This window comes from Chiloscyllium plagiosum, chromosome 30 (assembly GCF_004010195.1).
Source record: "Chiloscyllium plagiosum isolate BGI_BamShark_2017 chromosome 30, ASM401019v2, whole genome shotgun sequence".
NCBI classification, from domain to species: domain Eukaryota; kingdom Metazoa; phylum Chordata; class Chondrichthyes; order Orectolobiformes; family Hemiscylliidae; genus Chiloscyllium; species Chiloscyllium plagiosum.
In genome coordinates, this window is record NC_057739.1 from 1,501,169 (window position 1) to 1,525,423 (window position 24,255).

General features: G+C 42.7%; 1 protein-coding gene across 1 annotated transcript in view; it reads right to left on the bottom strand.

The window, feature by feature from the left end:
- The window catches only part of LOC122564589 (neutrophil cytosol factor 2-like), a 75,056-nt gene extending 55,178 nt beyond the window's left edge, over nt 1-19,878 (bottom strand). The window contains exons 1-4 of the mRNA XM_043719677.1: nt 19,738-19,878; nt 11,030-11,164; nt 5,558-5,665; nt 4,082-4,141 (exon numbers count right to left, since the gene is read on the bottom strand). Of these exons, the coding sequence (XP_043575612.1) occupies nt 4,082-4,141; nt 5,558-5,665; nt 11,030-11,164; nt 19,738-19,878 (444 nt within the window). The remainder of the gene's footprint in view (nt 1-4,081; nt 4,142-5,557; nt 5,666-11,029; nt 11,165-19,737) is intronic.
- Nucleotides 19,879-24,255: the final 4,377 nt, after the last annotated feature.

Here is a 24,255-nt window from a genome sequence, read left to right on the forward strand (position 1 = left end):
TTATGCCCGAAACGTCGATTCTCCTGTTCCCTGGATGCTGCCTGACCTGCTGCGCTTTTCCAGCAACACATTTCCAGCTCTGATCTCCAGCATCTGCAGACCTCACTTTCTCCTCCTAGCCATATAAGTACAGTGGCTACAAGAGCAAATCAGAAATTCTGCCAATTATTCACTTTCTGACTCCCCAAAGCCTATGCAGTATGTTCAAGTCAGGAGTGCAACTGAACATTCTCCACTGGCATGGATGAGTGCAGCTCTAACGCTCAAGAAGTTTGACACCAGCCAGGACAAAATAACCCACTAAACCAACATCACATCCATCACTTTTAGCAACCACTCCGTCCACCTTGACTGGAGAGCTTTTTGGCATCCAGGTAACCTTTTTGTGCCAGCACCTAGATAGTTCTATGAGAGATAGGGCAGTGCTAGACCTAATCCTAGTGAATTAATCAAGTGGTTGAATGTCAGTGGGCAAACATTTTGGGGACCCTGACCATATCTCTATATGTTTCAAAGTCATTCTGAAATGGGAAAAGGATAGTGCAGAAGTGTAATGTCTAAATTGGGGAAAAGTCAATTTCAATATCATTAGACAGGATCTGGCAAACAGAGACTGGGAGCAGCAGGTCAATCTACATTTGGAAAGTAGGAGTCTTTTAAAGATAGAAGTGAGAGTTCAGTGCCAGCTAACATTAAGGACAAGGACAGTAAATCCCTGGAAGCCTGGATATGAAGTGACATTGAGAGTTTGGTAAAGAAAATAAAGGAAGCTTTTGTTGTGGATGGGTTTGTCCCACTGAGGCAAGAAAGGGAAGGTAGGGCGAAGGAACCTTGGATGACAAGAGATGTAGAACATCAAGAAAGCTTACTAAAAGTTGAGAAAGCAGGGCTCAAGAGGTTAACAAGTTAGCCAGGAAGGAACTGAAGAATGGACTTAGAAGAACTAGAAGGGGGCATCTAAAATCCTTGGTGGATAGGATTAAGGAAAACCTTAAGGCATTCTACACTTATGTGAGGAACAAGAGGATGGCCAGAACGAGGGCAGGGCCAATCAGGGATAGTAGAGGGAACTTCTGCCTGGCATCGGAGATGGTCCTTAATGGATATTTTGCTTCGGTATTCACTAATGAGAGGGACCTTGTCATTTGTAAGGATAGTGTGAAACAGTCGGATATACTCGGACAGGTTGATGTTAAGGAGGATGTACTGAAACTTTTGAAAAACATGAGGACAGATAAGTCTCCTGGGCCAGACAGGATATACTCAAGGTTTCTACAGTAACCAAGGGAAGAGAGCGCTACGCCTTTGGCAATGATCATTGTACTCTCAGATGATTGGAGGATGGCAAATGTAGTTCCCTTGTTGAATAAAGGGAATAGGGATAAACCTGGGAATTATAGACTAGTTAGTCTTACGTTGGTGGTGGGTAAAGTATTGGACAGGATTCTGAGAGACTAGATTTATCATTATTTGGAAAAGCATAGTTTGATTAGAGATAGTCAACATGACTTTGTGAGGGGCAGGTCATGCCTCACAATCCTTATTGAATTATTTGAGGATGTAACAAAACACATTATTGAAGGTAGAGCAGTGGATGTGGTGTATATGGATTTTAGCAAGGTATTTGATAAGGTTCTCTATGGTAGGCTCATTCAGAAAGTAAGGAGGCATGGGATACAGGGAAATTTGGCTGTCTGGATACAGAATTGGCTGCCCATAAATGTCCAAGGGCAGTGGTAGGTGGAAAGTGTTCAGCCTGACGCTCGATGACTAGTGTAGTTCCGCAAGGATCTGTTCTGGGACCTCTGCTTTTTGTGATTTTTATAAATGACTTGGATGAGGAAGTGGAAGGGTGGGTTAGTAAGTTTGCTGATGACACAAAGGTTGGTGGAATTGTTGATAGTGTGGAGGTTCTATTGTCGGTTGCAACGAGTCATTGACAGGATGCAGAGCTGGGCTGAGAAGTGGCAGCTAGAAGTCAACCTGGAAAAGTGTGAAGTGATTCATTTTAGATGGTCAAATTTGAATGCAGATTACAGGATTAAAGGCAGGATTCTTGGCAGTGTGGAGGAACAGAGAGATTTTGGGGTCCACATACATAGATTACTCAAAGTTGCCACCAAGTTGATAGAGTTGTTAAGATTTGTTGGGTTTCATGAGCAGGGGGACTGAATTTAAGAGTCATGAGGTTATGCTGCAGCTCTATAAAGCCCTGGTTAGACCACCCCTGAAATATTTTGTTCAGTTCTGGTTGTCTCATTATAGGAAGGATGTGGAAACTTTAGAAAGGGTGCAGAGGGGATTTAACAAGATCCTGCCTGGACTGGAGGGCATGTCTTATGAAGAAAGATTGAGGGAGCTAGGGCTTTTCTCATTGCAGCAAAGAAGAATGAGAGATGACTTGATTGTACGAACAAGATGGTGAGGGGCACAGAATCCCTACAGTGTGCCCCTTCGGCCCAACAAGTCCACAGCAATCCTTCAAAGAGTAATCCACCCAGACCCATTCCCCTACCATATTATCCTACATTTATCCCTGACTACTGTACCTAGACTACACATCCCTGAACACTATGGGCAATTTAGCATGGCCAATTCACCCAACCTACACATGGATCATGGGAGAAAACCGGAGTACCTGGAGGAAACTCACGCAGACACTAGGAGAATGTGCAAACTCCACACAGTTGCCTGAAGCTTGAATCGAACCCAGGTCCCTGGTGCTGTGAGGCAGCAGTGCTAACCACTGAGGCACCGTGCCACCCCATAGATAGAGTGGATAATCGGAGACCGTTTCCCAGGGAGGAAATGACTATCATGACGGGACATAATTTTAAGGTGATCGGTGGAAGGTTTAGGGGAGATGTCAGAGTTAGGTTCTTTCGAAGTGCTGGGTGCATGAAATGCATTGCTAGCAGTAGTAATAGAGTCAGAAACATTAGGGACATTTAAGCAACTCTTGGATTGGCACATGGATGCTAGTAAAATGCAGGGCATTTAGATTAGTTTGATCTTAGAGTAGGATAAAAGGTTGGGCCAACATCAAGAGCCGAAGGGCCTGTACTGTGCTGTATTGATCTATGTTCTATGTTTGATACAGAGCATTAAAAACAGGAGAGGCTCCTCTGCAGTCTGTAGGGGGTGGCTTAAAAAGATTCTAATGGCAAAGAGGTGCCACAAAATATCTTTGGCAGATTGTATTAAAGAAAACGCCAAGGCATTTTGTTCATCTTTTAAGAGTAAGAGAATTACCAGAGAAAGAATTAGAGACTAAACGGGCAGTCTGCTGGTGGAGCCAGAGGAGTGGGTGAAGTCGTAAATGAATATTTGTCATCTGAATTCACAAAGACCTTATAGCTGGAGATTTCAGTTGAGTTTTTAGGGCATTTTAAGATTAATAAGGAGGGGCATTAGATGCTTTCGCAGGTTCATTTTTAAATCTGCCAACATCTCCAGTATCTCCTTGTTCCTTATACTTGGATATGTCATACCGTTCAATAAGTTCACCTCTCCTAAACTCCAATGAGTAACAAACCCAACCCATCGAGCAAACAAATCTTTCCATATCCCTTTAGTGAACCTTGTCTTGACTGCCTCCAAATCCAATACATCTTTCCCTGGATAATGGTACCAAGTGGTCTAATCCAGTACCTGGTATAGTGTCACTTAGTCTCCCAATGTTTATACTCCATTCCCCTTGAAATAAAGGCCAAATTCCATTTGCCTTCCCTAACAGCTACCGAACGTAGATGCTAGCTTTTTGTGAATCATGTACGAGGGCCCCAACTCTTTCTGTTCTGCAGTTTCTTTGTCTAGCCCAAATTAAATAATATTCAGCTGTTCTATTCCCTTTGCCAAACTGTATAATCTCATATTGCCCCAAATTACATCTTCCACATGAGGGAGTGGGCAATAGGTCCATCGACTGTTCTTTCTTCCCCTTCCTGGCTTGCTGCACCCTCTCCACCATTCAATTTCTCTTTATAATGTGCAACCCTTCCCAACTGCATGTATCCTGGTTCCTCACTCTCCTCTTATGTCTCCACTTTCGCTCTCTGGCCAGTTGTTCAGAACGACATACCGATGGACCAAGCGGCTTGAATCCTGCAAAGCTGTCATTTGGATCAATGGATGAGATCACCTGGAGACAGAGTGAAAAAGGTTCATGTGTTAGTGAGCTCGAAACTCTCTGGAAACTGGGCCATGTCTTTTTGTTTCTAAGTAGGAAAACAATTGGACCTCTGGGGACAGATTCAACCCTTCCCCTCCCCTTTCTGAGTGAAGTTCACATTCCCTCTCACCCCACTCAGGATTAGAGCATTTTGGAATGAAAACTGACTTGGGAGCATCCTAGAACAGAGCAAATAAGAGAGATACACAAGAAGCAGGAAAATAGAAAGGGCATTAATTGTACAAGTATCATTCAATGTAATAATGGTGTGAACAGGAGATAAAAATGATTTGCATCTGATGGCAACCCCAAATTATCATTTAAACATATTTATAAGTTAAAAAAGCCTGATTTTCTCAGGCAGCACCAGCATAAGTGTGAGGTGTTGCACTTTGGAAAGTCAAACCAAGGTAGGACTTGTATAGTAAATGGTAAGGGGTGTTGCAGAACAGAGGGACATGGGAGTACAAGTACATAGTTAATTGAAAGTGGCTTCACAGGTAGACTGGGTGGTGAAGAAGGTATTTAACATGATGGCCTGCATCAGTTGAAGCACTGAGTATAGGAGATGGGACATTGTGTTACAGTTGTATGAATTGTTGGTGAGGCCACACTTGCCGAATATTGTGTATAGTTTTGGTCACCTTGTTCTAGAAAAGACTTAGTTAATCTGGATTCGTTGATGGTCTGTTCGTCAAGCTGTTGCCAGACGTTTCATCCCCTTTTGAAATGACATCAACAGTGCTGTGTTGCCTCCTGTGAAGTACTGCTGTACTGTTCCACTTTGAATGTACGCGATTCTGTTTGAGTTGTTTCCGGTTGGAACCCATCAGCTCGGCGAACAGACCAATAACAAATCCAACCAGCTCCTGACTGACAGATCTTCACAAAACCTGTAAAAAGTGCAAATAGGATGTTGCCAGGACTGGTGAGCCTAAGTTATAGGGAGAGGTTGGCCAGGATAGGTCTTTATGCCGAAGAACGTAGGAGAATGAAGGGTGACCTTATTGAGGTTTGTAAAATCATGAGGGGCATATTTAGGTTGAATGCATATAATCTTTTGCCCAGGGATGGGAAATTGAAAACTAGAGGACATAGGTTTGTAAGGTGAGAGGGCAAAGGTTTAAGGAGGACATCTTCACACAGAGTGTTGTGCATACATGGAATATATGTACCTGCCAGAGAGAGTGGTTGAGGCAGCACTTAAAAAACATTTGGATAGATATATGGATGGGAAAGGCTTACAGGGATAAGGACCAATTGCGGCCAAAAGACCTAGCTGACTGGGCACCATGGACCAGTTTGGGCCGAAGGGCCTGTTTCCCTGCTATATTACTCTATGATTCAATGATATGGACTAAACACCAGACAGAATTCTAACTTTACCTTTGGTGTTCCCAGGAAATCTTTCAAGTTCAGCTCTTCCACTTCATGCTTGCGAGGTCTGAACACAATCCCTTCAGGCACATCAACTGGTTCAAGGGTATTACTGTTCTGAAAGAACAAAGCAGCCATGTTAAATAAGATATATAAGTGAGCCAGCAAAGAGCTGAGCATGAGTTCATAAAGTGTTGGCGAGACTGATTTAACACGCATGTGGGGGTGTTAACAGGGGTCTTGACATGGAAAAAAACAGAGAACCATACAGCACAGTACAGGCCCTTCGGCCCTCAATGTTGTGCTGATCTTTTATCCTACTCTCAGATCAAACTAACTTACATACCCTACATTTTATCATCATCCATACGCCTATCCAATAGTTGCTTAAATGTACCTAATGAATCGGACTCTATTTCCACTGCTGGCAGTATATTCCTCGCACCCACCAAGTATTGGTTTAGGGTATAAGGTGAAGTTTTATTTAAGCTCTATGCTTCTGGTTCAATCTTCCTTGAGCTCCCCACTCCCCACCAGCCTTGAGACTGCAGTATTCCACATTCCCAATTATCCAACTACTTCGGTGAATTCAATTGACTGTTCAGACAGTCAACATCTTATCTTAACTCCTTGGTTAGACCAGGATGGCTCACATCCTTAATCATATAATTACTTTTAGGGTTTAACTGAAGTATAAATATCTTATACAAATAAGCAGTAAACTGTAAGTTTTATGGTTTCTTGCTTAAATATCTTCACTGAGTCACTGCTGGAAGCCATTCAACTCATTGAGAATATGCCAACCCATTCAGAGTAATCCAATCATAGTCATTCAGTTCATTACCACTTGCTGCCCAATGTAATTCTTCATCACATTTTCTTCTGAATGACTTGCCTGAATCGTCAAATCTGTCTCCCTTAACCCTTGCCCTATCAGCAACTGGGAATGGTTTGGTTTTGGATACCTTGGACAAATACATCGTGATCTTATACACCTTTATCAAATCTGCCTTCACTCTGGTTTGCTCCAAAGGGACCAACTCCAGCTTCTTCAATCTGACCTTGCAACTGACATTCCCAATCCCTGGAACCACTTTCGTAAAGCTCCTCTGCTCCCTCTCAAAGACACTCTCACCAATCTCAAACTGTGATGACCAATACTGGATGCAAGGCCAAACCAAAGATAAAAAGAGATTCAGAAGAACCTCCTGCCTTTGGATTCACTGCCTTTATCTGTGAGAACAAGATCCCACACATGCTGTTAACCATACTCTCAGTATGTACCCACCAACAAGGTCCAAGAGTCGACCACTTGATCATTCGAGACCGTTCCACATGATCAGATTTTAACTTCAACTCTACATTCCTGTACATCCTCAATAAGCTTCATCCTTTGGTAATCAAGAATCTGTCCACCTCTGCCTTAAAATATTCAAAGATTCTGCATCCACTACCTTTTGAGGAAAGGAATTCCAACTCTTAACTCTCAGAGAGAAAAGTAACTTTCATCTGCCTTAAATGGGCACCCCCTTATTTTTAAGCGCTGACTCCTAGTTCTAGTTTCTTCCACAAGAGGAAAATCTTTCAACATCCGGCCTGTCATTCCCTTCAAGATCTGATATGATTTGATTAAGTCACCTGACTCTTCTAAACTTTAGAGAATGCAGGTCTAGACTTCTCTTATAAGGCAGTCCACTCACTGCAGATATTAGTCTAGTAAACCTTCTCTCTGAACTGCTTCCAATAGATTAACATTCTTTACTAAGTACAGTGATCTGTACAGCACACAATACTCCAGATGTGGCCTTACCAAGTCCTTTATAACTGAAGCAGTATCAGGCGGATCCTCTCAGATTAAGTTGTAATATTCTGTTAGTTTTCCTGATTGTTTGCTGTACCTGTGTGCTAACCTTCTGTCATTCATACACTAGGACACCCTCTGAATGGGGCTCACTTAGACGTTCAGAAGGCGTTTGATGAAGATCCATGTGAGAGATTAGAAAGTAAAACACAAAGGATGGGGGTGGTATATTGACATGGACAGCGAACTGATAGGAAACAAAGAGTAGGGGCTTTTTCTGAGTGGCATCCCCTAATCAGTGGGGTATTGAATGGAACAGTGCTTGCTTTGACCCCAGCTATTCACAATATACAGCAGCGCCTCGACTTACGAACTTAATCCGTTCCAGAACCCGGTTCACGAACCGAAAAGTTCGCGAACTGAATCAATTTTTCCCATTGTTCGGATAGCGTAAGAATGCTTGGACGTAACAATGAACGCTGTTCACAGCGCATGCGCCAAAGACGAACTGAATGAGATCACACGGGCCAGAGAGCTTTTGCGTTCAAAGCGCGTGTAGCAAAGCAGAACAATGAAACCACGTGGTCGCACACGGGCTTTTTGCATTCGTACCTTGAATTTCGTACGTACGTTGAAGCAAAATTTTACGTAAAATCCTGTTCGTAAACCGATTTGTTCATGTACGGGGTCGTTTGTATGTCGAGGCGCTACTGTATATTAATAGTTTATATGAGGGACTAAATGTAATACATCTAGGTTTGCTGGGTGGAAGAGTGAGCTGTGAGGAGGACGCTATGTGATTTGGAAAAACAAGAGTGTGCAAATACATGGCAGATGTGGATAAACATAAGGGTATCCAATCTGCTGGCAAAAACAGGAAAGCAGGTTATTTTCTGAACAGTGATAAATTGGGAAAGGGAGAGGTGAGATGAGACCTGGGTGTTCTTCTGAAAGTAAGCATATTTTGATGCAGCAGGCAAAATGGGCAAATGGTATGTAGGCCTTCATAGTGAGATGATTCAAGCACAACAGCAAGGATACCTTGCTGCAATTGTACAGGGTCTTGGTGAGACCACACCTGGACTACTAGTCTTCTTATATGAGGAAGAATGTCCTGGCAGTGGTAGGAATTCAACACAAGTTTACCAGACTCATTCTTGGGCTGGCAGGATTGATGTTCGATGAGATACTGAATTGGTTTGGACTATATTCACTGCACTTTAGAAGAGAAGGGATCTCATAGAAGCATATAAAACTCTAAAAGGACTAGACAGGAGAAATACAGGATGAATGATATTGATGACTGAGTCGAGAACTAGGGATCACACTTTAAGGATAAGAGATAGGCCACTTAGGACGAGGATCAAGAGAAATTGCTTCACACACAGAGCTTGTCGAATTCTCTGTCATAGAAAGCTGTTGAGGCCAAAATATTGAATGGTTTTCAAGAATGGGCTGAAGGGATCAAAGGGTATGGGGAGAAAATGGGAGCAAGATACTGAGTTGGATGATCAGTCTTGATGAAATTGAATGACAGAGCAGGCTCACACAGCAGAATGGCCTACTCCTCCTCCCAACTCTCTACATTTCTATCTCTCTGCATCTCAAGCTTCTGCAAAGTCTCGTCATCAAGAAAATATGCTTTTTTAATTCTGTCTGCCAAAATAGACAATTTCACACTTTTCTATATTATACTCTATTTGCCAGGTTTTTGCCCACTTAACTTATATATAAATCTTTATGGATACCCCTTATGTCCTCATCGCAACTCACTTTCCTACCTACTTTTGTGTCATCAGCAAATTTAGCCGTATCTTTGGTTCCTTCACTCAAATCATTTATCTAAATTGTAAGGAGTTGAGGCTCCAGTACTGACCCCAGCAGAGATCATTTGTGACAACTTTTCGGTGTCCAGTTAACATGTCCCTACCAGTGAGGTCAGGCTAACAAGTGTGTAGCTCCCAGTTTCTTCCTCATTCTTTTCTTAAACAGTAGGGTTACAATGGTAACCTTCCAATCTGCAGAATTTTGGAAGATGACTACCAATGCATCCTCTTTTTTTTGAGTTACCTTGCAGCACCTTGGACTTGTTGATCTAGGATGGACCAAAGAAACTGTTATAAGACTGAGAGAGGCTATTTAATCCATCACAAACAAACCAGCTGCCCATCTAATCCCACATTCCAGCACCTGGTCTATGGCCTTGTCTCAGAATGTTCCTGCACAGATTTCCTGAGCTCAGAGACATCCTTATCTTATTGTTACAACATCACCAGCATGAGTGAACCAATAAAGGTAAGGTGCTAAGAAAGGTCACACATCACACAAATAATCAAACAGCACTATTAAAGGAGGGACCTACATTTAATGCTACCGATGACGGTGTAACTTTGAACAATGAGCTCTTATCTCATACACATGCATAGCTACAAATTCAGTTAGGTTCTGTACAGGAATATATCAGGAAACAAACAAACCTCTGAGTTGACTCTATCCAAACAAATCAAAGGCATCTCTTACTTGAACAAGATCATAATTACTTGCAATTGAGGCCACAGGAGGGTCTGATAACTGAACGGACCCTCATTTAGTGCTTTCTCAGTGCTTTCTCCCCACTTTGCCTTGGCAGCAGCTTATTGCTTATATATTCAATCGCTTACATAATCCAAGAGATTTGGGTTGCATTTTTCTGACAGGCTGGGTATGAGAAGGTTGTCAATGCCTGAAGGTGGGTCCTCTCAGTCTTGAAAATGTGTTGCTGGAAAAGCGCAGCAGGTCGGGCATAAGCCCTTCTTCAGGGAGGGCTTATGCCCGAAACGTCGATTCTCCTGTTCCTTGGATGCTGCCTGACCTGCTGCGCTTTTCCAGCAACACATTTTCAGCTCTGATCTCCAGCATCTGCAGCCCTCACTTTCTCTCCTCTCAGTCTTGGTGACTAAATGGATTGTCTGCCTTTCAGTTCACAGGGAATACAATTAGGTTATGCCATGTAAGAGATACACTAGCTCAGCTCTGAAGCTGGAGATGCTCCACAGATTAGAAAAGAGACAGAGAAGAGACAGAAACAGGGATAATGTTTTTGGTGGACAGCCTTTCGTGAGAACTGAGAGAGGTTAAAAACACAACATAAAGAGAAGATTTAATGATATTAGTTGAAGGTTTAGAGACAGGTAGGAAAGCTTTATTCATGACAAGAGAGATGGGGTCTGAAACTGGAAAGGGATAGAGATAAAAACCACATCTATTTAAAATACCTGGATATGTACTTGACTTGCCAAAACCGGGAAGGGCAAAATGAGCTACAGACCGATAGCTGCAAAGTGGATTTGGCTCTTTTTCAGCCAGTGCAGACACAATGGATCAAATGGTCTCTTTTCATTCCATAAATTTTCTACATTTCTGCAGATCAGAATTATTATTCAGTAACGGGCTTTTGAAAAGATCCTTTCAACAGTTAGGTTCAAGTTTGTAGAGAAATACGATGAAGTGCAATTGCTGAGTGTTTCATATAGCTCAAATGCGAAGCTCTGCTGCAATTAATGTAAACTTTGAGCAGTCACCAATCGTCTAGCGATTGTACAATAGCAGCTCCCTGTCACAGAGCACACAAAGGAGGCATTCACAAAATGTCACCACCACAGCTCATCTCTGGAAGTCCATGAGAATTTTTAACAACTTACTTTTACCATGTTCAATGCTCTGTCAAGTTTAGTGATTGTGCCTTTGGTCCCCAATTGCAAAGCATCTTCCAGGGTTTGCCGAGCCTCCAGCCACTGGCCCAGTCTGCTGTACACTGCAGCCAAGTTGTACAGAACCTGGGAAATGATAGCAAGAATAAGAATTAACTTGCATTGGGACAATATTGCACAATAATGATTCATACCCTCAGAATTTCTACCTAAACTGAGGGTGCGCCTTAAAACATTCAGTTGCTGCATTTGGTTGAACTAGTGACAGGGGTGGTGTTGACTTCTGTGCCAGTAAAGAGCAGTGTCACTGTTGATGACAATATGGTGAGCTTTTTCAGAATTACATACTAGTAAATAGAACAGGGACAGCCATTCAGCTCAACCTGTTGTGTGTATATGGAATGAGCTGCCCGAGGAAGTGGTAGAGGCTGGTATAATTACATTTAAAAGGCATTTGGATGGATACATGAAATAGGAAGGGTTTAGAGGGATGCAGGCCAAATGCTGGCAAATGGAACAAGTTTATATTGGGATATCTGATCTGTGCGGACAAGTTAGACCGAAGGGTCCAAGTTTCTATTCTGTATGACTCTTATGGTTCTATGACTCTGTGCGTGACAGTTGTGAGCAATTATCCAATTAAACCCATTCCCCTCATTGCCATGAAAATGCTTTTCCTTTAAGTAATCCAAATTCATTTTGAAAATTACTGTTGTATTTGCTTCAATTGCCTTCTAATGCACTCCACATCATAAAATTCAGTTTGTGAAAAAAAATCTCACTCATCTCCATCTCCGCTCCCCACTTCTTTCATCAATTACTGTAAATCAGTGGCCTCCGTTTACTGACTGACCACTAAACGTCACATCTGGACTTTGAAAGGCAAATCATGTCTTAAACAGTCATAGAGATGTACAGCACGAAAACAGACCCTTCAGTCCGACTTGTCCATGTTGACCAAATATCCTAAATTAATCTAGTCCCATTTACCACCACTTTGTCCATATCCCTCTAAACTCTTTCTATTCATATACCCATCTAAATGTGTTTTAAATGTTGTAATTGTACCAGCCTCCACCACTTCTTATGACAGCTCATTCCATACACACACCACCCTTTGCGTGAAAACATTGCCCCTTAGGTCCCTTTTAAATCTATCCCTTCTCACCCTAAACCTATAGTCAGCATATGGAATGCTTAAGGAGAAGAGAGAGGCTGAATCAATTCAGTCTAGTAGGAAGAAGTTTGAGTTATAAGAAGAGGTTGGATAGCTTAAGATTCTTTTTCCCTGGTGTGCAGGAGGCTGAGGGGTGACCTTATAGTGATCTATAAAATCATGAGAGGTGTAGATAAGCCGACAGTAGGGGAGTCTAAACCTACAGGGCATTGGTTTAAAGGTGAGAAGGAAGAGGTACAAAAAGAGCCAGAGGGGCAATTTTTTCACACAGAAGGTGATGATTGTCTGGAATGAGCTGCCAGGGGTGGTAGTTGAAGCAAGTACAATTTTGTCATCTAGTAGTACATTTAGACAGGTACGTGAATGGGGTAGGAATGAAGGGATATGGACCAAACGGGGGCAGATGAAACTAGTTTAAAATGTGAAAACCAGGCAGCATGGGCAAGTGTGACCGAAAGGCCTATTTCCATATCTCTATGACTGTAACATGTAGAGCCAGGTTAATGAACATGGCAGGACTACAGTCTGAAGTGTATTTATTGTACTGCAAGGACTATAACAGATAAGGCAGATGAGCTTAGAACCTGGAATCATCCATGGGACTGTGACATGGCAGCCATTGCAGAAATATCATTAAGAGAAGGGCAGACTGGCAGTTCAACATTCCAGAGTTTAAATGTTTCAGGAATGATAGATAGGGATGTAAAAGGGATGGAGGAGTTGCATTACTGATAAAGGAGAATGTCACAGCCGTAGTAAGAGAGGACACCTTGAAGGAATATCCAGCATGACAATATGGCTAAGACTTAGAAATAAAAAAGGTGCAACCACTGTGATGCGGTTATACTATCGGCGTCCCAGTAGCAGCAGGAATTAGAGAAACAGGTATGTATGCAATCAAGGAAAGATATGAAAATTATAGAGTTGTGGTAGTGGGTGATTTCCCAATATTCATTGGGGTGCCCAGACGTTTAGATGGGGCAGAATTTGTCGGATACATCCAAGAGGATTCTTGAAACAATATGTGGATAGCCCAACTGGGGAAGGGGCTGTACTAGATGCTGTACCAGGGAATTAGCCTGGTCAAGTGATCACAGTTGCAGTAGAGGAGCTGTGATCATAATCCCGTTAGGTTTAGGATAGTTATAGAAAGGGATAAGACTGGTCCTCATGTGAAGGTACTAAATTGGAGGAAGACTAGTTACAACAGTATTAAGCAGGGAGTGTGTGAGGTTCTTAATGAGTATTTTGCATAAGTATTCACCAAGGAGAAGACATGGATGTTGGTAAGTATATAGAGGGGCTTGTTGATACTAAGATACTAAGATGTTGATATTAAGAAGGTGGTGGTGTTAGGTGTCTTGAAAAGCATTAAATTAGATAAGTCCCCAGCACCTGATGGGATCAATGCCAGGATACTGAATGGGGCATGGATTGCTGGGGCCTTGACAGAGAGATCTGCATTCTGTTTAGCCCCAGGCCAAGTCCCTGAAGACTGGAGAATTGCCAATGCTGTTCCTTTACATAAGAATGGCAACAGGAATAATCTAGAAAATTGTAGGTAGGTGAGCCTTACATCAGCGGTAGGAAAATTAGATTTTAACAGGCATGATTTACATGCACATAGAGAAGAATGGACTTATTTGGGTTAGTCAGCATGGCTTTATGCAGGGGATGTCTTGTCTCAAAAATGTGACTGAGATTTTGGGGAAGCAATAAAGATGATTGATCCCGATAAGGCAGTGGATGTTGTCTACATGGGCTTTACTTTAGCATTTGACAAGGTTGATCATGGCAGGCTGGTCCAGAAGTTCAAATTGCATGGAAGCCATGGTGAGTTAACAAGTTAGACATGAAATTGGCTTGGTAACAGAAGACAAAGGGTAGTTGTGGATGGGTGTTTTTTTGACTGGATATTGGAGATCAATAAGGTTCAGCACTGGGACCTCTGTTATTTGTAATAAAATGTCAGTGGTCTGATTATTACATTTGTAGATGACACAAAAAGTAGTGGAGTTGTAGGTAATGAGGAAGGATATTAAAGATTGCAGGATATAGATCAGCTGGAAATTTGGGTGGAGAAATGACAGATGCAGTTCATGAGTATAAGATGATGCATTTTGGGAGGTCAAATGCAAGAGGAAGGTATAGTGTGTTACGACACGAGGTCGCCACTCCCCCCCCCCCTCCCCCCGAGACAGACAGACAGACAGACAGACAGACAGACACACACACACACTTAAACCAGCAATACAGACAAGTTTTATCCTATGCTGTAAGCTGCTAACATTTGAGAGGCCAATAACTATCCCAAAGGTCACTACTTAAAGTAAAAATTAACAACTTTATTTTTTTAAAAAGTCCAACCGAGAATAATTAACTAACAACTATTTACAACTCCTTTCTCTAACCTAACTTTTGTTTTCCCTTCTATAATACCGGTCTAATAAACCCCACGATTAAGATTTACTAAAAAATTCAAATTTCAAAACCAGCCAGCTGTCAAACCTTCTCTTTGTATCTTCTTCTGTCTTCTTTTCTTCTTAGTGTTTCTGTTTCACAGGTCATCAATAGATAAAGGTACCTTTAAGAGAGCTCTTCTGGGGGAAGTCTGCATATGTTGGTGGCTTGGCAGTTCTCCCCCAATTGTTCAATTTTTCCCGATCTTATATCCCAAAGCATTAGATCATTTTGTTGGTTTTAATGTTATCAAAATACCAAAATCAAACTTGAAGTTTATTATCATGGGGCATAACTTAAACTGATTGGCCGAATTTGAATTTGTTTTTGTCTCATAGCAAACCATGTACCAAATGTTCTATTGTAAATTCTCCAGCACTGTGTGTGCTTGCTAAGACATTCAACTCTCTTAAAGGTACAGTACTCCTTACACCTTCATAACAAGTATAAATGGCCAGATGTTTCAGAGCATTGATATACAGAGGGATCTTGGGGTCCAAGTCTATAGCTTCCTGAAAGTAGCAACACAAGTGGATAATGTGGTAAAGAAGGCATACGGCATGCTTGCCTTCATCAGTCAGGGCATTGAGTATAAAAGTTGGCAAGTCATATTGCAACTACATAAGTCTTTGGTTAGGCTACATTTGGAGTACTGTACACAGTTTTGGTTCCCTCGCTATAGGAAGGATAGAGAGGGTGCAGAAGAGATTGACCAGGATATTGCCTGGATTGGAGTGTATTAGCTGTAAGAAGAGGTTGGAAAAACTTGGACTGTTTCGCTAGAGCATCAGAGATTGAAGGCAACCTGATGGAGTTATATAAAATAATGAGAGGGTAAATAGTCAAAGTCTCTTTCCCAAGGTGGAAATGTCAAATACTAGGGGGCATAGTTTAAGGTGAGAAGGGAAAGTTTAAAAGGAGATGTGCAAGATGGTTTTTTGTCTGATTTTACACAGAGGATAGTAGGTGTCCAAAATGTGCCACTGGGGAGGTGGTAGAAGCAGATACAATAGCAAAATTGAAGAGGCATTTAGACAGACATAACAGGCAGAGAACAGGGATACAGATTGGTTTGGTTTAGAATAATTTAGTGGTTGGCACAGAAATGGTGGGCCAAATGGCCTGTTCCTGCGCTGTACTGTTCTACATTCACACAAATGCCAGGCATTTTAACATCTTCAATAACAACCTAACCATCACATTCTGACATTTAATGCTGTTACCATCACTGAATTCCCCCACTATCAACATTCTGGGGACTACCATTGGATTCGCCATTTAAATACAGTGGCTTCAAAAGCAGGTCAGAGGCTAGGAAAACTGGCAAGTAACTCACCTCCTGACTCCCCAAAGCCCGTCTACCATCTACAAGGCACAAGGCAGGAGTGTGATGGAATACTCCCCACTTGTTTGGATGAGTGCAGTTCCAACAATACTCAATAAGCTTGACACTTTCCAGGAAAAAGCAGCTCACTTGATTGGCATCACATCTGTAAGCATCCACTCCCACTCCTAGACATTCAGTAGCAGCTGTACTATCAACAAGATACATTGCAGAAAGTCACCAAAGATCCTTAGAAAGGATCTTTGAAACCCACAACTACTTCACCCAAGAAGGACAAGGGCAGTAGATGCAATGGGAACACCATCACTGCAAGCTCCCATCCAAACCACTCACCATCCTCACTTAGAGATATATAACTATTGCTAGGTTACAATCCTGGAACTGCCCTCTTAACAGCATTGTGGATCTATGACAGCAACAGTTCAAGAAGACAGCTCACCAGCATCATCTCAAGGACAACTATGGACCAGCAACAAATTTTGACCAGCCAGTGAGGGCTATATGCCATGAGAGAATATAAAAAAACAAACTGAGTGTTACTGTCCTGTATTAATGTTGCTTTTATTTGGAGTAAAAGACTGCATACACAGAGTTCTAGAATTTCCTGTTTCTGAGAAATATTTCTCATTGGAAAGTTTAAAACTCAAAATGCAAGACTGTTCAGATGGAGTCCACTGATTCAACCGTTCATACAAGAGTCATAGAATCATGCAGTACGGAACGGGCCCTTCTACCCATTGAGTTGGTAATGCCAAAAATACACACTATGCTAGTTCCACTTTCCCCCACTAAGCACACAGCCTTGAATATATGGCACTTCAAACAACAAAGAAAGAACAATGCAGCACAGGAACACACCCTTTGCCTCTCCAAGCCTGCACCGCCACGTTTTGGCCCCGCAATACTAAAACCTTTGTTACTTACAGGATCCCTATCCCTCTATTCCTTTCCTATTCATGTATTCATCCAGCTGTTTTTTGAATGCTTCCATCACCTCCTCTGGCAATGCATTCCAGGCAATCACCACCCTCTGTGTTAAAAACATGCCTCGTACATCTCTCTTAAACTTCTCCCCTCACACCTTGAACCTGTGGCCCCTAGTAATTGACCCTTCCACCTTGGAAAATAGCATCATAGTTTCCACTCTATCCATGTCATTCACAATCTTATGAACTACTATTAGATCGCCCCGTAACCTCCCGCGTTCCAGTGAAAACAAACTCAGTCTAGCCAACCTTTCTTCATTGCTACAATTACCCATACCAACATCCTGGTAAACCTTTTCTGTACTCTCTCCAAAGCATCCACATCCTTCTGATAGTGTGGCGATCAGAACTGTAGGCAATATTCCAAGTGTGGCCTAACTAAAGTTCTATGAAGCTGCAGCTTAACGTGTCTATCCTTATACTCAAAGCCCCTTCCAATGACAGCATGTTTGCCATAAGCTTTTCTTTAAACTACCATATCTACCTGCGCTGCCACCTTCAGTGATTTGTGGACCTGCACACCCAGATCCCACTGCATATCAATACTCCTAAGGCTTTTGCCATTCACTGTATAATTTCTAACTGTACTTGACCTTCCAAAATACATCACTTCACAGTTATCCAGATTAAACTCCATCTGCCAATTTTCTGCCCATGCCTCCAACTGATTGATATCTTGGTGTATCCTCTGACAATGCTCCATACTATCTGTAGATTTTTAGCATGAATGGACATTTTGGTCGGCATGGACCAGTTCGGGCCAAAGAGCCTGTCTCTGTGCTGTAGGACTATGTGAACTCCACCAATCTTTTCTCATCCACAAATTTACTAATTAGGTCAGCTACATTTTCCTCCAAATCATTTATGTAGACCATGAACAGCAGATGTCCCAGCTCTGATCCCAGGACACCACTAGTCACAGTCATAGAACATAGAACAGTACAGCACAGAACAGGCCCTTCGGCCAATGATGTTGTGCCGAGGATTAATCCTAATGTAAAATAAAATAACCTTACCTACGCACCCCTCAATTCACTGCTGTCTATGTGCATATACAGCAGGCACTTAAATATCCCTAATGACTCTGCCAGTTGTAGTGGTTGAAGCAAAGTGTTCCATGCATTCACAACTCTGCATAAAGAACCTACCTCTGGCGTCTCCTCTATACCTTCCTATTAATATCTTAAACCTATGACCCCTTGTGCCAGTCAATCCTGGATAGTGAAGAAGGCGTTTGGTATGCGTTTCTTTATTGGTCAGAGCATTGAGTATAGGAGTTGAGAGGTTATGTTGCAGCTGTATAGGACATTGGTTAGGCCACTTTTGGAATATTGCATGCAATTCTGGTCTCCTTCCTATTGGAAGCATATTGTGAAACTTGAAATGGTTCAGAAAAAATGTTCAAAGATGTTGCCACAGTTGAAGGCGAGGTTGAATAGGCTGGGGCTGTTTTTCCTGGAATATCGGAGGCTTAGGGGTGACCTTATGGGGCATGGATAGGATAAGTAGACAAAGTCTTTTCCTGGGGTCGGGAAACCCAGAACAAGAGGGCATAAATTTAGGGTGAGAGGTGAAAAATTTCAAAGAGACCTTAGGAGCAACTTTTTCACGCAGAGGGCAGCGTGTATATGGACTGAGCTGTCAGAGGAAATGGTGGAGGCTGGTACAATTACAACATTTAGTCATAGAGTCATAGAGATGTACAGCATGGAAACAGACCCTTCGGTCCAACCTGTCCATGCCGACCAGATATCCCAACCCAATCTAATCCCACCTGCCAGCACCCAGCCCATATCCCTCCAAACCCTTCCTATTCACATACCCATCCAAATGCCTCTTAAATGTTGCAATTGTACCAGCCTCCACCTCATCCTCTGGCAGCTCATTCCATACACGTACCACCCTCTGTGTGAAAAGGTTGCCCCTTAGATCTCTTTTATATCTTTTCCCTCTCACCCTAAACCTATGCCCTCTAGTTCTAGACTCCCCGACCCCAGGGAAAAGACTTTGTCTATTTATCCCATCCATGCTCCTCATAATTTTGTAAACCTCTATAAGGTCACCCCTCAGCCTCCGACACTCCAGCGAAAACAATCCAGCCTGTTCAGCCTCTCCCTATAGCTCAAATCCTCCAACCCTGGCAACATCCTTGTAAATCTTTTCTGAACCTTTTCAAGTTTCACAACATCTTTCCAAGATGAAGGAGACCAGAATTACATGCAATATTCCAACAGTGGCCTAACCAATGTCCTGTACAGCCGCAACATGACCTCCCAACTCCTGTACTCAATACTCTGACCAATAAAGGCAGCTGGATGGGTATATGAACAGGAAGGGTTTAGAGGGATATGGGCCGGGTGCTGGTAAATAGGACTGGATTAGGTTGGGATATCTGGGCAGCATCAGCTGGACCAAAGGGTCTTTTTCGGTGCTGCACATCTCTATGACATTTGGAAAGAGCTGTTAGGGATGGGCAGGGCTGGCCTAGCTACTGACACCCAGATCCTGTGAAAGCATAAAAGAAAATTGCAGTTTTCAACAGAACAATGAAGGAACCAAAGCCCATGGTAATGTTGATTAACTCTCTTGGGGACAGGATCTCACAGTGGAGTTGTTTTGTTTAAAATGTTACAGGATGTAATCATTCAAATTTACTGTTCCCTCATTTTCACCTGAACGAAGCAAGATGGGAAAATGGCAAGTGGTACTAGAAGCACTATAGTTTTCTTACCTCCCAGACATACAGTCTGTGTTTCAGTCCCAACTGTGTGTAGTCAATCACTGAATTACCTCGTAAATTATTTCGGGCATGTTTAAAATCTCCCAGTGCCTCATCAAACCTATAATGATAAAGAGAATATTTTACATACATGGAATTGAATTATCCCAGACTAACACACAAGAAGCAGAAGCGAGTCTAGAGAGGGGGATAGAAATCTAGATTAATGTACAGAATGTGTTAATCCACATTAACATTCCAAAATTGAACTGATCTCCAGAGGCCTACAGGATCTGCAGTTTGGTGATGATTGTAATGCATTGCTAACTCTGCACCAGACTTGAAAGCCACACTGAATCTACTCAATTCTACACACAAGAAACCCAGCTAAAACAAAACTCATGTCAACTTAGACCTAGTCAGTTTGAAATATTTAACGATCCATGTGTGTTGAAGCAGACACTCTGTAGCATGTTGAGCACTTCTCACATTTTGGCAGCTATACTGAATTGAATTAGCTTTATTGTCACACGTACTAGATCACCAATTGCAGCACCATTTTAGGTACAAAGGTACCTAGGTACAATTCTTAGTTACAGAATGGAGAAATTAAGAAAAAAAAAGTTATCTACAGCTATACACAGTATGACCATAAATTAGAAAATAAACAGGCAAAGTTTAGAAGACACACATCACAGTCTCTCTCCAAAGGCTTTCTGTAGCAGACCAGCGCACCCAGACATTCAACTCCTGAAAAGAAAGTAAAACTCCCTTGACACCATCCCCAACAAACACTCATAGGACAGGGACCGCAAGGGGTCAAATACAGAATAAAACTCTCTCTATTGTTTCAGATTAAAGTAGAGCTCTCTCTATTCATTGATGCAGAAAGTAAGTGTCTCCAAACACTGCCTCCATCAAACATTCCAAAAAACAGGGACATCATGGGATTAAGTGTCGAGTGAAGGACTCTCTTTTAAAATAAAAGTAAACATTCCTCCACCCTACCACCAACAAGAGACACTCTAACCACCATCCATTGACATTCAATGATATTACTACCACTGTAATGTGCCATCAGAACGCACCACCTTGGGGTTACTATTAACCAGAAACCCAACTGGACTCATCACATAAACAGAGTGGCTACAAGAGCAGGTCAGAGACTAGGAAAACTGCAGCAAGCAACTCCTGACACCCCAAAGTCTATCCACCATCTACAAGGCACAAGTTAGGTGTGTGATGGAATACTCCCCACTTGCCCTGGATGGGTGCAGCTCCAACAACATTCAAGAAGCTTGACACCATCCAGAACAAAGTAGCTCCTGCTTGATTGGCACTACATCTACAAATATTCAATCCCTCCACCACTGGCACTCACTAGCAGTAATGTGTACTATCTACAAGATGCAATGCAGAATTTCACCAAAGATCCTTAGACTGCACCTTCCAAACTTGGGAACACCACCACTGCAAGTTCCCCTCCAAGCCACTAACCATCCTGGCTTGGAAATGTACCGCCGTTCTTTCACAGTCATTGAGTCAAAATCCTGGAATTGCCTCCCTAGCAGCATTGTGGGTCAACCCACAGCAAGTGGACAGCAGCGATTCAAGAAGGCAGCTCACCACCACCTTCTCAAGGGCCAGCCAGTGACACCCAAGTCCCACAAATGAATAAAAAAAACTGAAAGCAAACTGAAAGTTAAGCGTCCTTGACACTGTCTCCCATCCAAAAATCCCAGGACAGGACTAGATATAGTGTAAAGCTACCTCTACTCTTTTAAACTGTGTAAACATGAAAAACCATTTCCACCAACCACAAAAGCTACGCATGGCCTAGCACGCAATGAACTTAACCTACAACTGCAGAGGACTCCTGGGTGCTGCACTCTCCACCCCAGATCCTTGATGGAAAAGGTAAGGAGCCTTTTGTAAAAGGCCTTCCGGTAGGGAGTGACCCAGACAGGATTCACCTCTGTCCAGTTCTAAAAGGTTACGGAGAGGATTTCTTTGAGACGGCTCAGATTGTGGGGCACCGTATCATGGAGGAGGGTCTGTTGGGCGGGGCCAGTGTCAAGTTCCAGACAACCAGGGACCAGTTCGTTTGGAAGTCCACTGCATAGCTCACCCAACTTGATTTCACAGGAGGCGTTAGGGCGGAGTACCTTGTCCTACAGGCTCTGCATAGCTTGGTTGTGAACCAGATGTGGATTCACATCTTCTCAGCCAGCTGCACTGGCATCATCCAGCTCACACCTCCACCTTCCGACAATCCCTGACCTTGGTCAGCCTGTTGCCCCAAGCCCTGTGATCTGCCAGCCAGCAGAAACCGCAGCTCCCTTTTGAAAGGTGCCACTCTTGCAGAGACAATGCTCTGGTGTGAGCAGACCATATCCCAGATTTTGATCAGGTCCAAGTAAAAGTCAAGCAATTCCTCGAAGAAGACCCAAGGGCAGGACCACTCCACAAACAGGAACTGTGTTTCACAATTGATGCCATGCACCATAAGGAAGAAATATGTCATCAGGGCGCACCACCTTGGAGAAGGCGCAACATAAAGGTATCATTGCAGGGGATGAAAGTCGCTTCCTGGGTGCAGAGACACATCAGCTCCTGAATGATATGGGAATAAGATACTGTTGCAAACACAGACATGGAGGAAGGAAGGAGAAACTGAACAGGCTGGGGCTCTTTTCCCCTGGAATGTCAGAGGCTAAGATTATAGAAGTTTATAAGATCATGAGGAGCATGTATAGGGTGGATAGCCAAGGTCTTTCTCCTAGAATTGTGGAGCCCAAAACTAGAAGGCATAGATTTAAGGTGACCTGATGGGTAACGTTTTCATGCTGAGAGGGGTGTGTTGATGGAACAAGATGGCAGAGGAAGTGGTGGATGCAGGTAAAATTACAACATTTAAAAGGCATCTAGATGGGTATATGAATATGATGGGTTTAGAAGGATATGGACCAAGTGCCACAAATGCTCTTCAAAAGAAGTAATCTCAGTCGAGCTTACATTTTAAAAAAAGGATGACTACTTTGCTGGGATTATATTAGTGGCTTCTCAACAATCAGAGGGACATTGTGGAGCAGATATTCATGCAAATCACAGAAAGAAGTGAGAGAAACAGGTTAATAGCTGCAGGAGATTTTAACTCTGTTAACATTAATTGGGATCACCACAGTGTGAAAGGATTGCATGGGGTGGATTTTTTTAAATAAGTGCATCCAAGAGAACTTCTTGTGCCAGTACACAGATTGTCCTACTAGAATTGGGGTATTGCAATATCGAATCCCAGAGAATGAAGCCAAGTGGTTTAAGTTTCAGTAGGCAAGCATTTTGAGACTGTGACCACAACTCAGTAATGGATAAGGATAGTGCAGACGTGAAGTGTCTAACTGGGGGAAGACTAATATCAATATCATGACAAACAGACGGAGCAGTTACTTGTAGTTAAGTCTACATTTGGAAAGAGGGAGCCTTTTAAAAGTAATGTGTGAGAATTCAGAGCCAGCTTGTTCCTCTAGGAGCGAAGGGCAAGGGCAGTAATCTAGGGAATCCTGGATGCTAAGGGATAGAGTGTTTTAAAAAGGTAAAGAAGGAAGCATATGTCAGGTACAGCTCATTAAAAACAGAGGAGACCTTTCCAAAATATAGTGTGTATAGGGGATTGCATAAAAGAAGAAATTAGGAGGGCAATTTGAAGCAGCACGGTGGCTCAGTGGTTAACACCTCTGCTTCACAATACCAGGGGACCCTGGAAGGGAGGTGGTGTCCAGTTACGGTAACACCACTGAATTTCAAGGAGCACTGGCTAGATTGTCCCTTAATGGTGATGATCATTACCCTGGCATTTGTGTGGCGTGAATGTCAATTGCCACCTGTCATCCCAAGCCTGGATATTGTCCAAATGCAACAAGATCTGGACGTGGACTGCTTCAGTATCTGAGGAGTCACTGAATATTGCACAATCATCAGCAACTATCCCTATTTCAGATCTTAGGGATGGAGGGAGGGTCACTGATGAAGCAGCTGAAGATGGTTGGGCCAAGGACAGTACCCTGCAGAGATGTCCTGGAGTTGAGATGACCAACTTTCAGGAACCACAACCATCTGCAATGTGTCAGGTATGACTCTAACCACCAGACAGTTTGTCCCTGAATTCCCACTGATTACAGTTTTGCTAGAGCTTCTTGATGACACACTCGGTCAAATGCAGCCTTGATGTCAAGGGTTGTTCCTCTCAGTCAAGGGCTGTCCCTCTCCTCTCCTCTCCCCTCTGGAATTCAGCTCTTTTGTCCATGTTTGAACTAAGGCTGTAATGAGGTCAGGAGCTGAGTGGCCCTGGTGGAACCTAAACTGAGCATCAGTGAGCAGGTTGTTGCTGAGAAGTTGTTACTTGATCGCACTGTTGATGACATCTTCCATCACTTTACTGATGATCGAGAGTAGGCTGATGGGGAAGTAATTGACTGGTTTGGATTTTGTCATACTTTTCATATACATGACATACTTGGGCAATTTTCCACA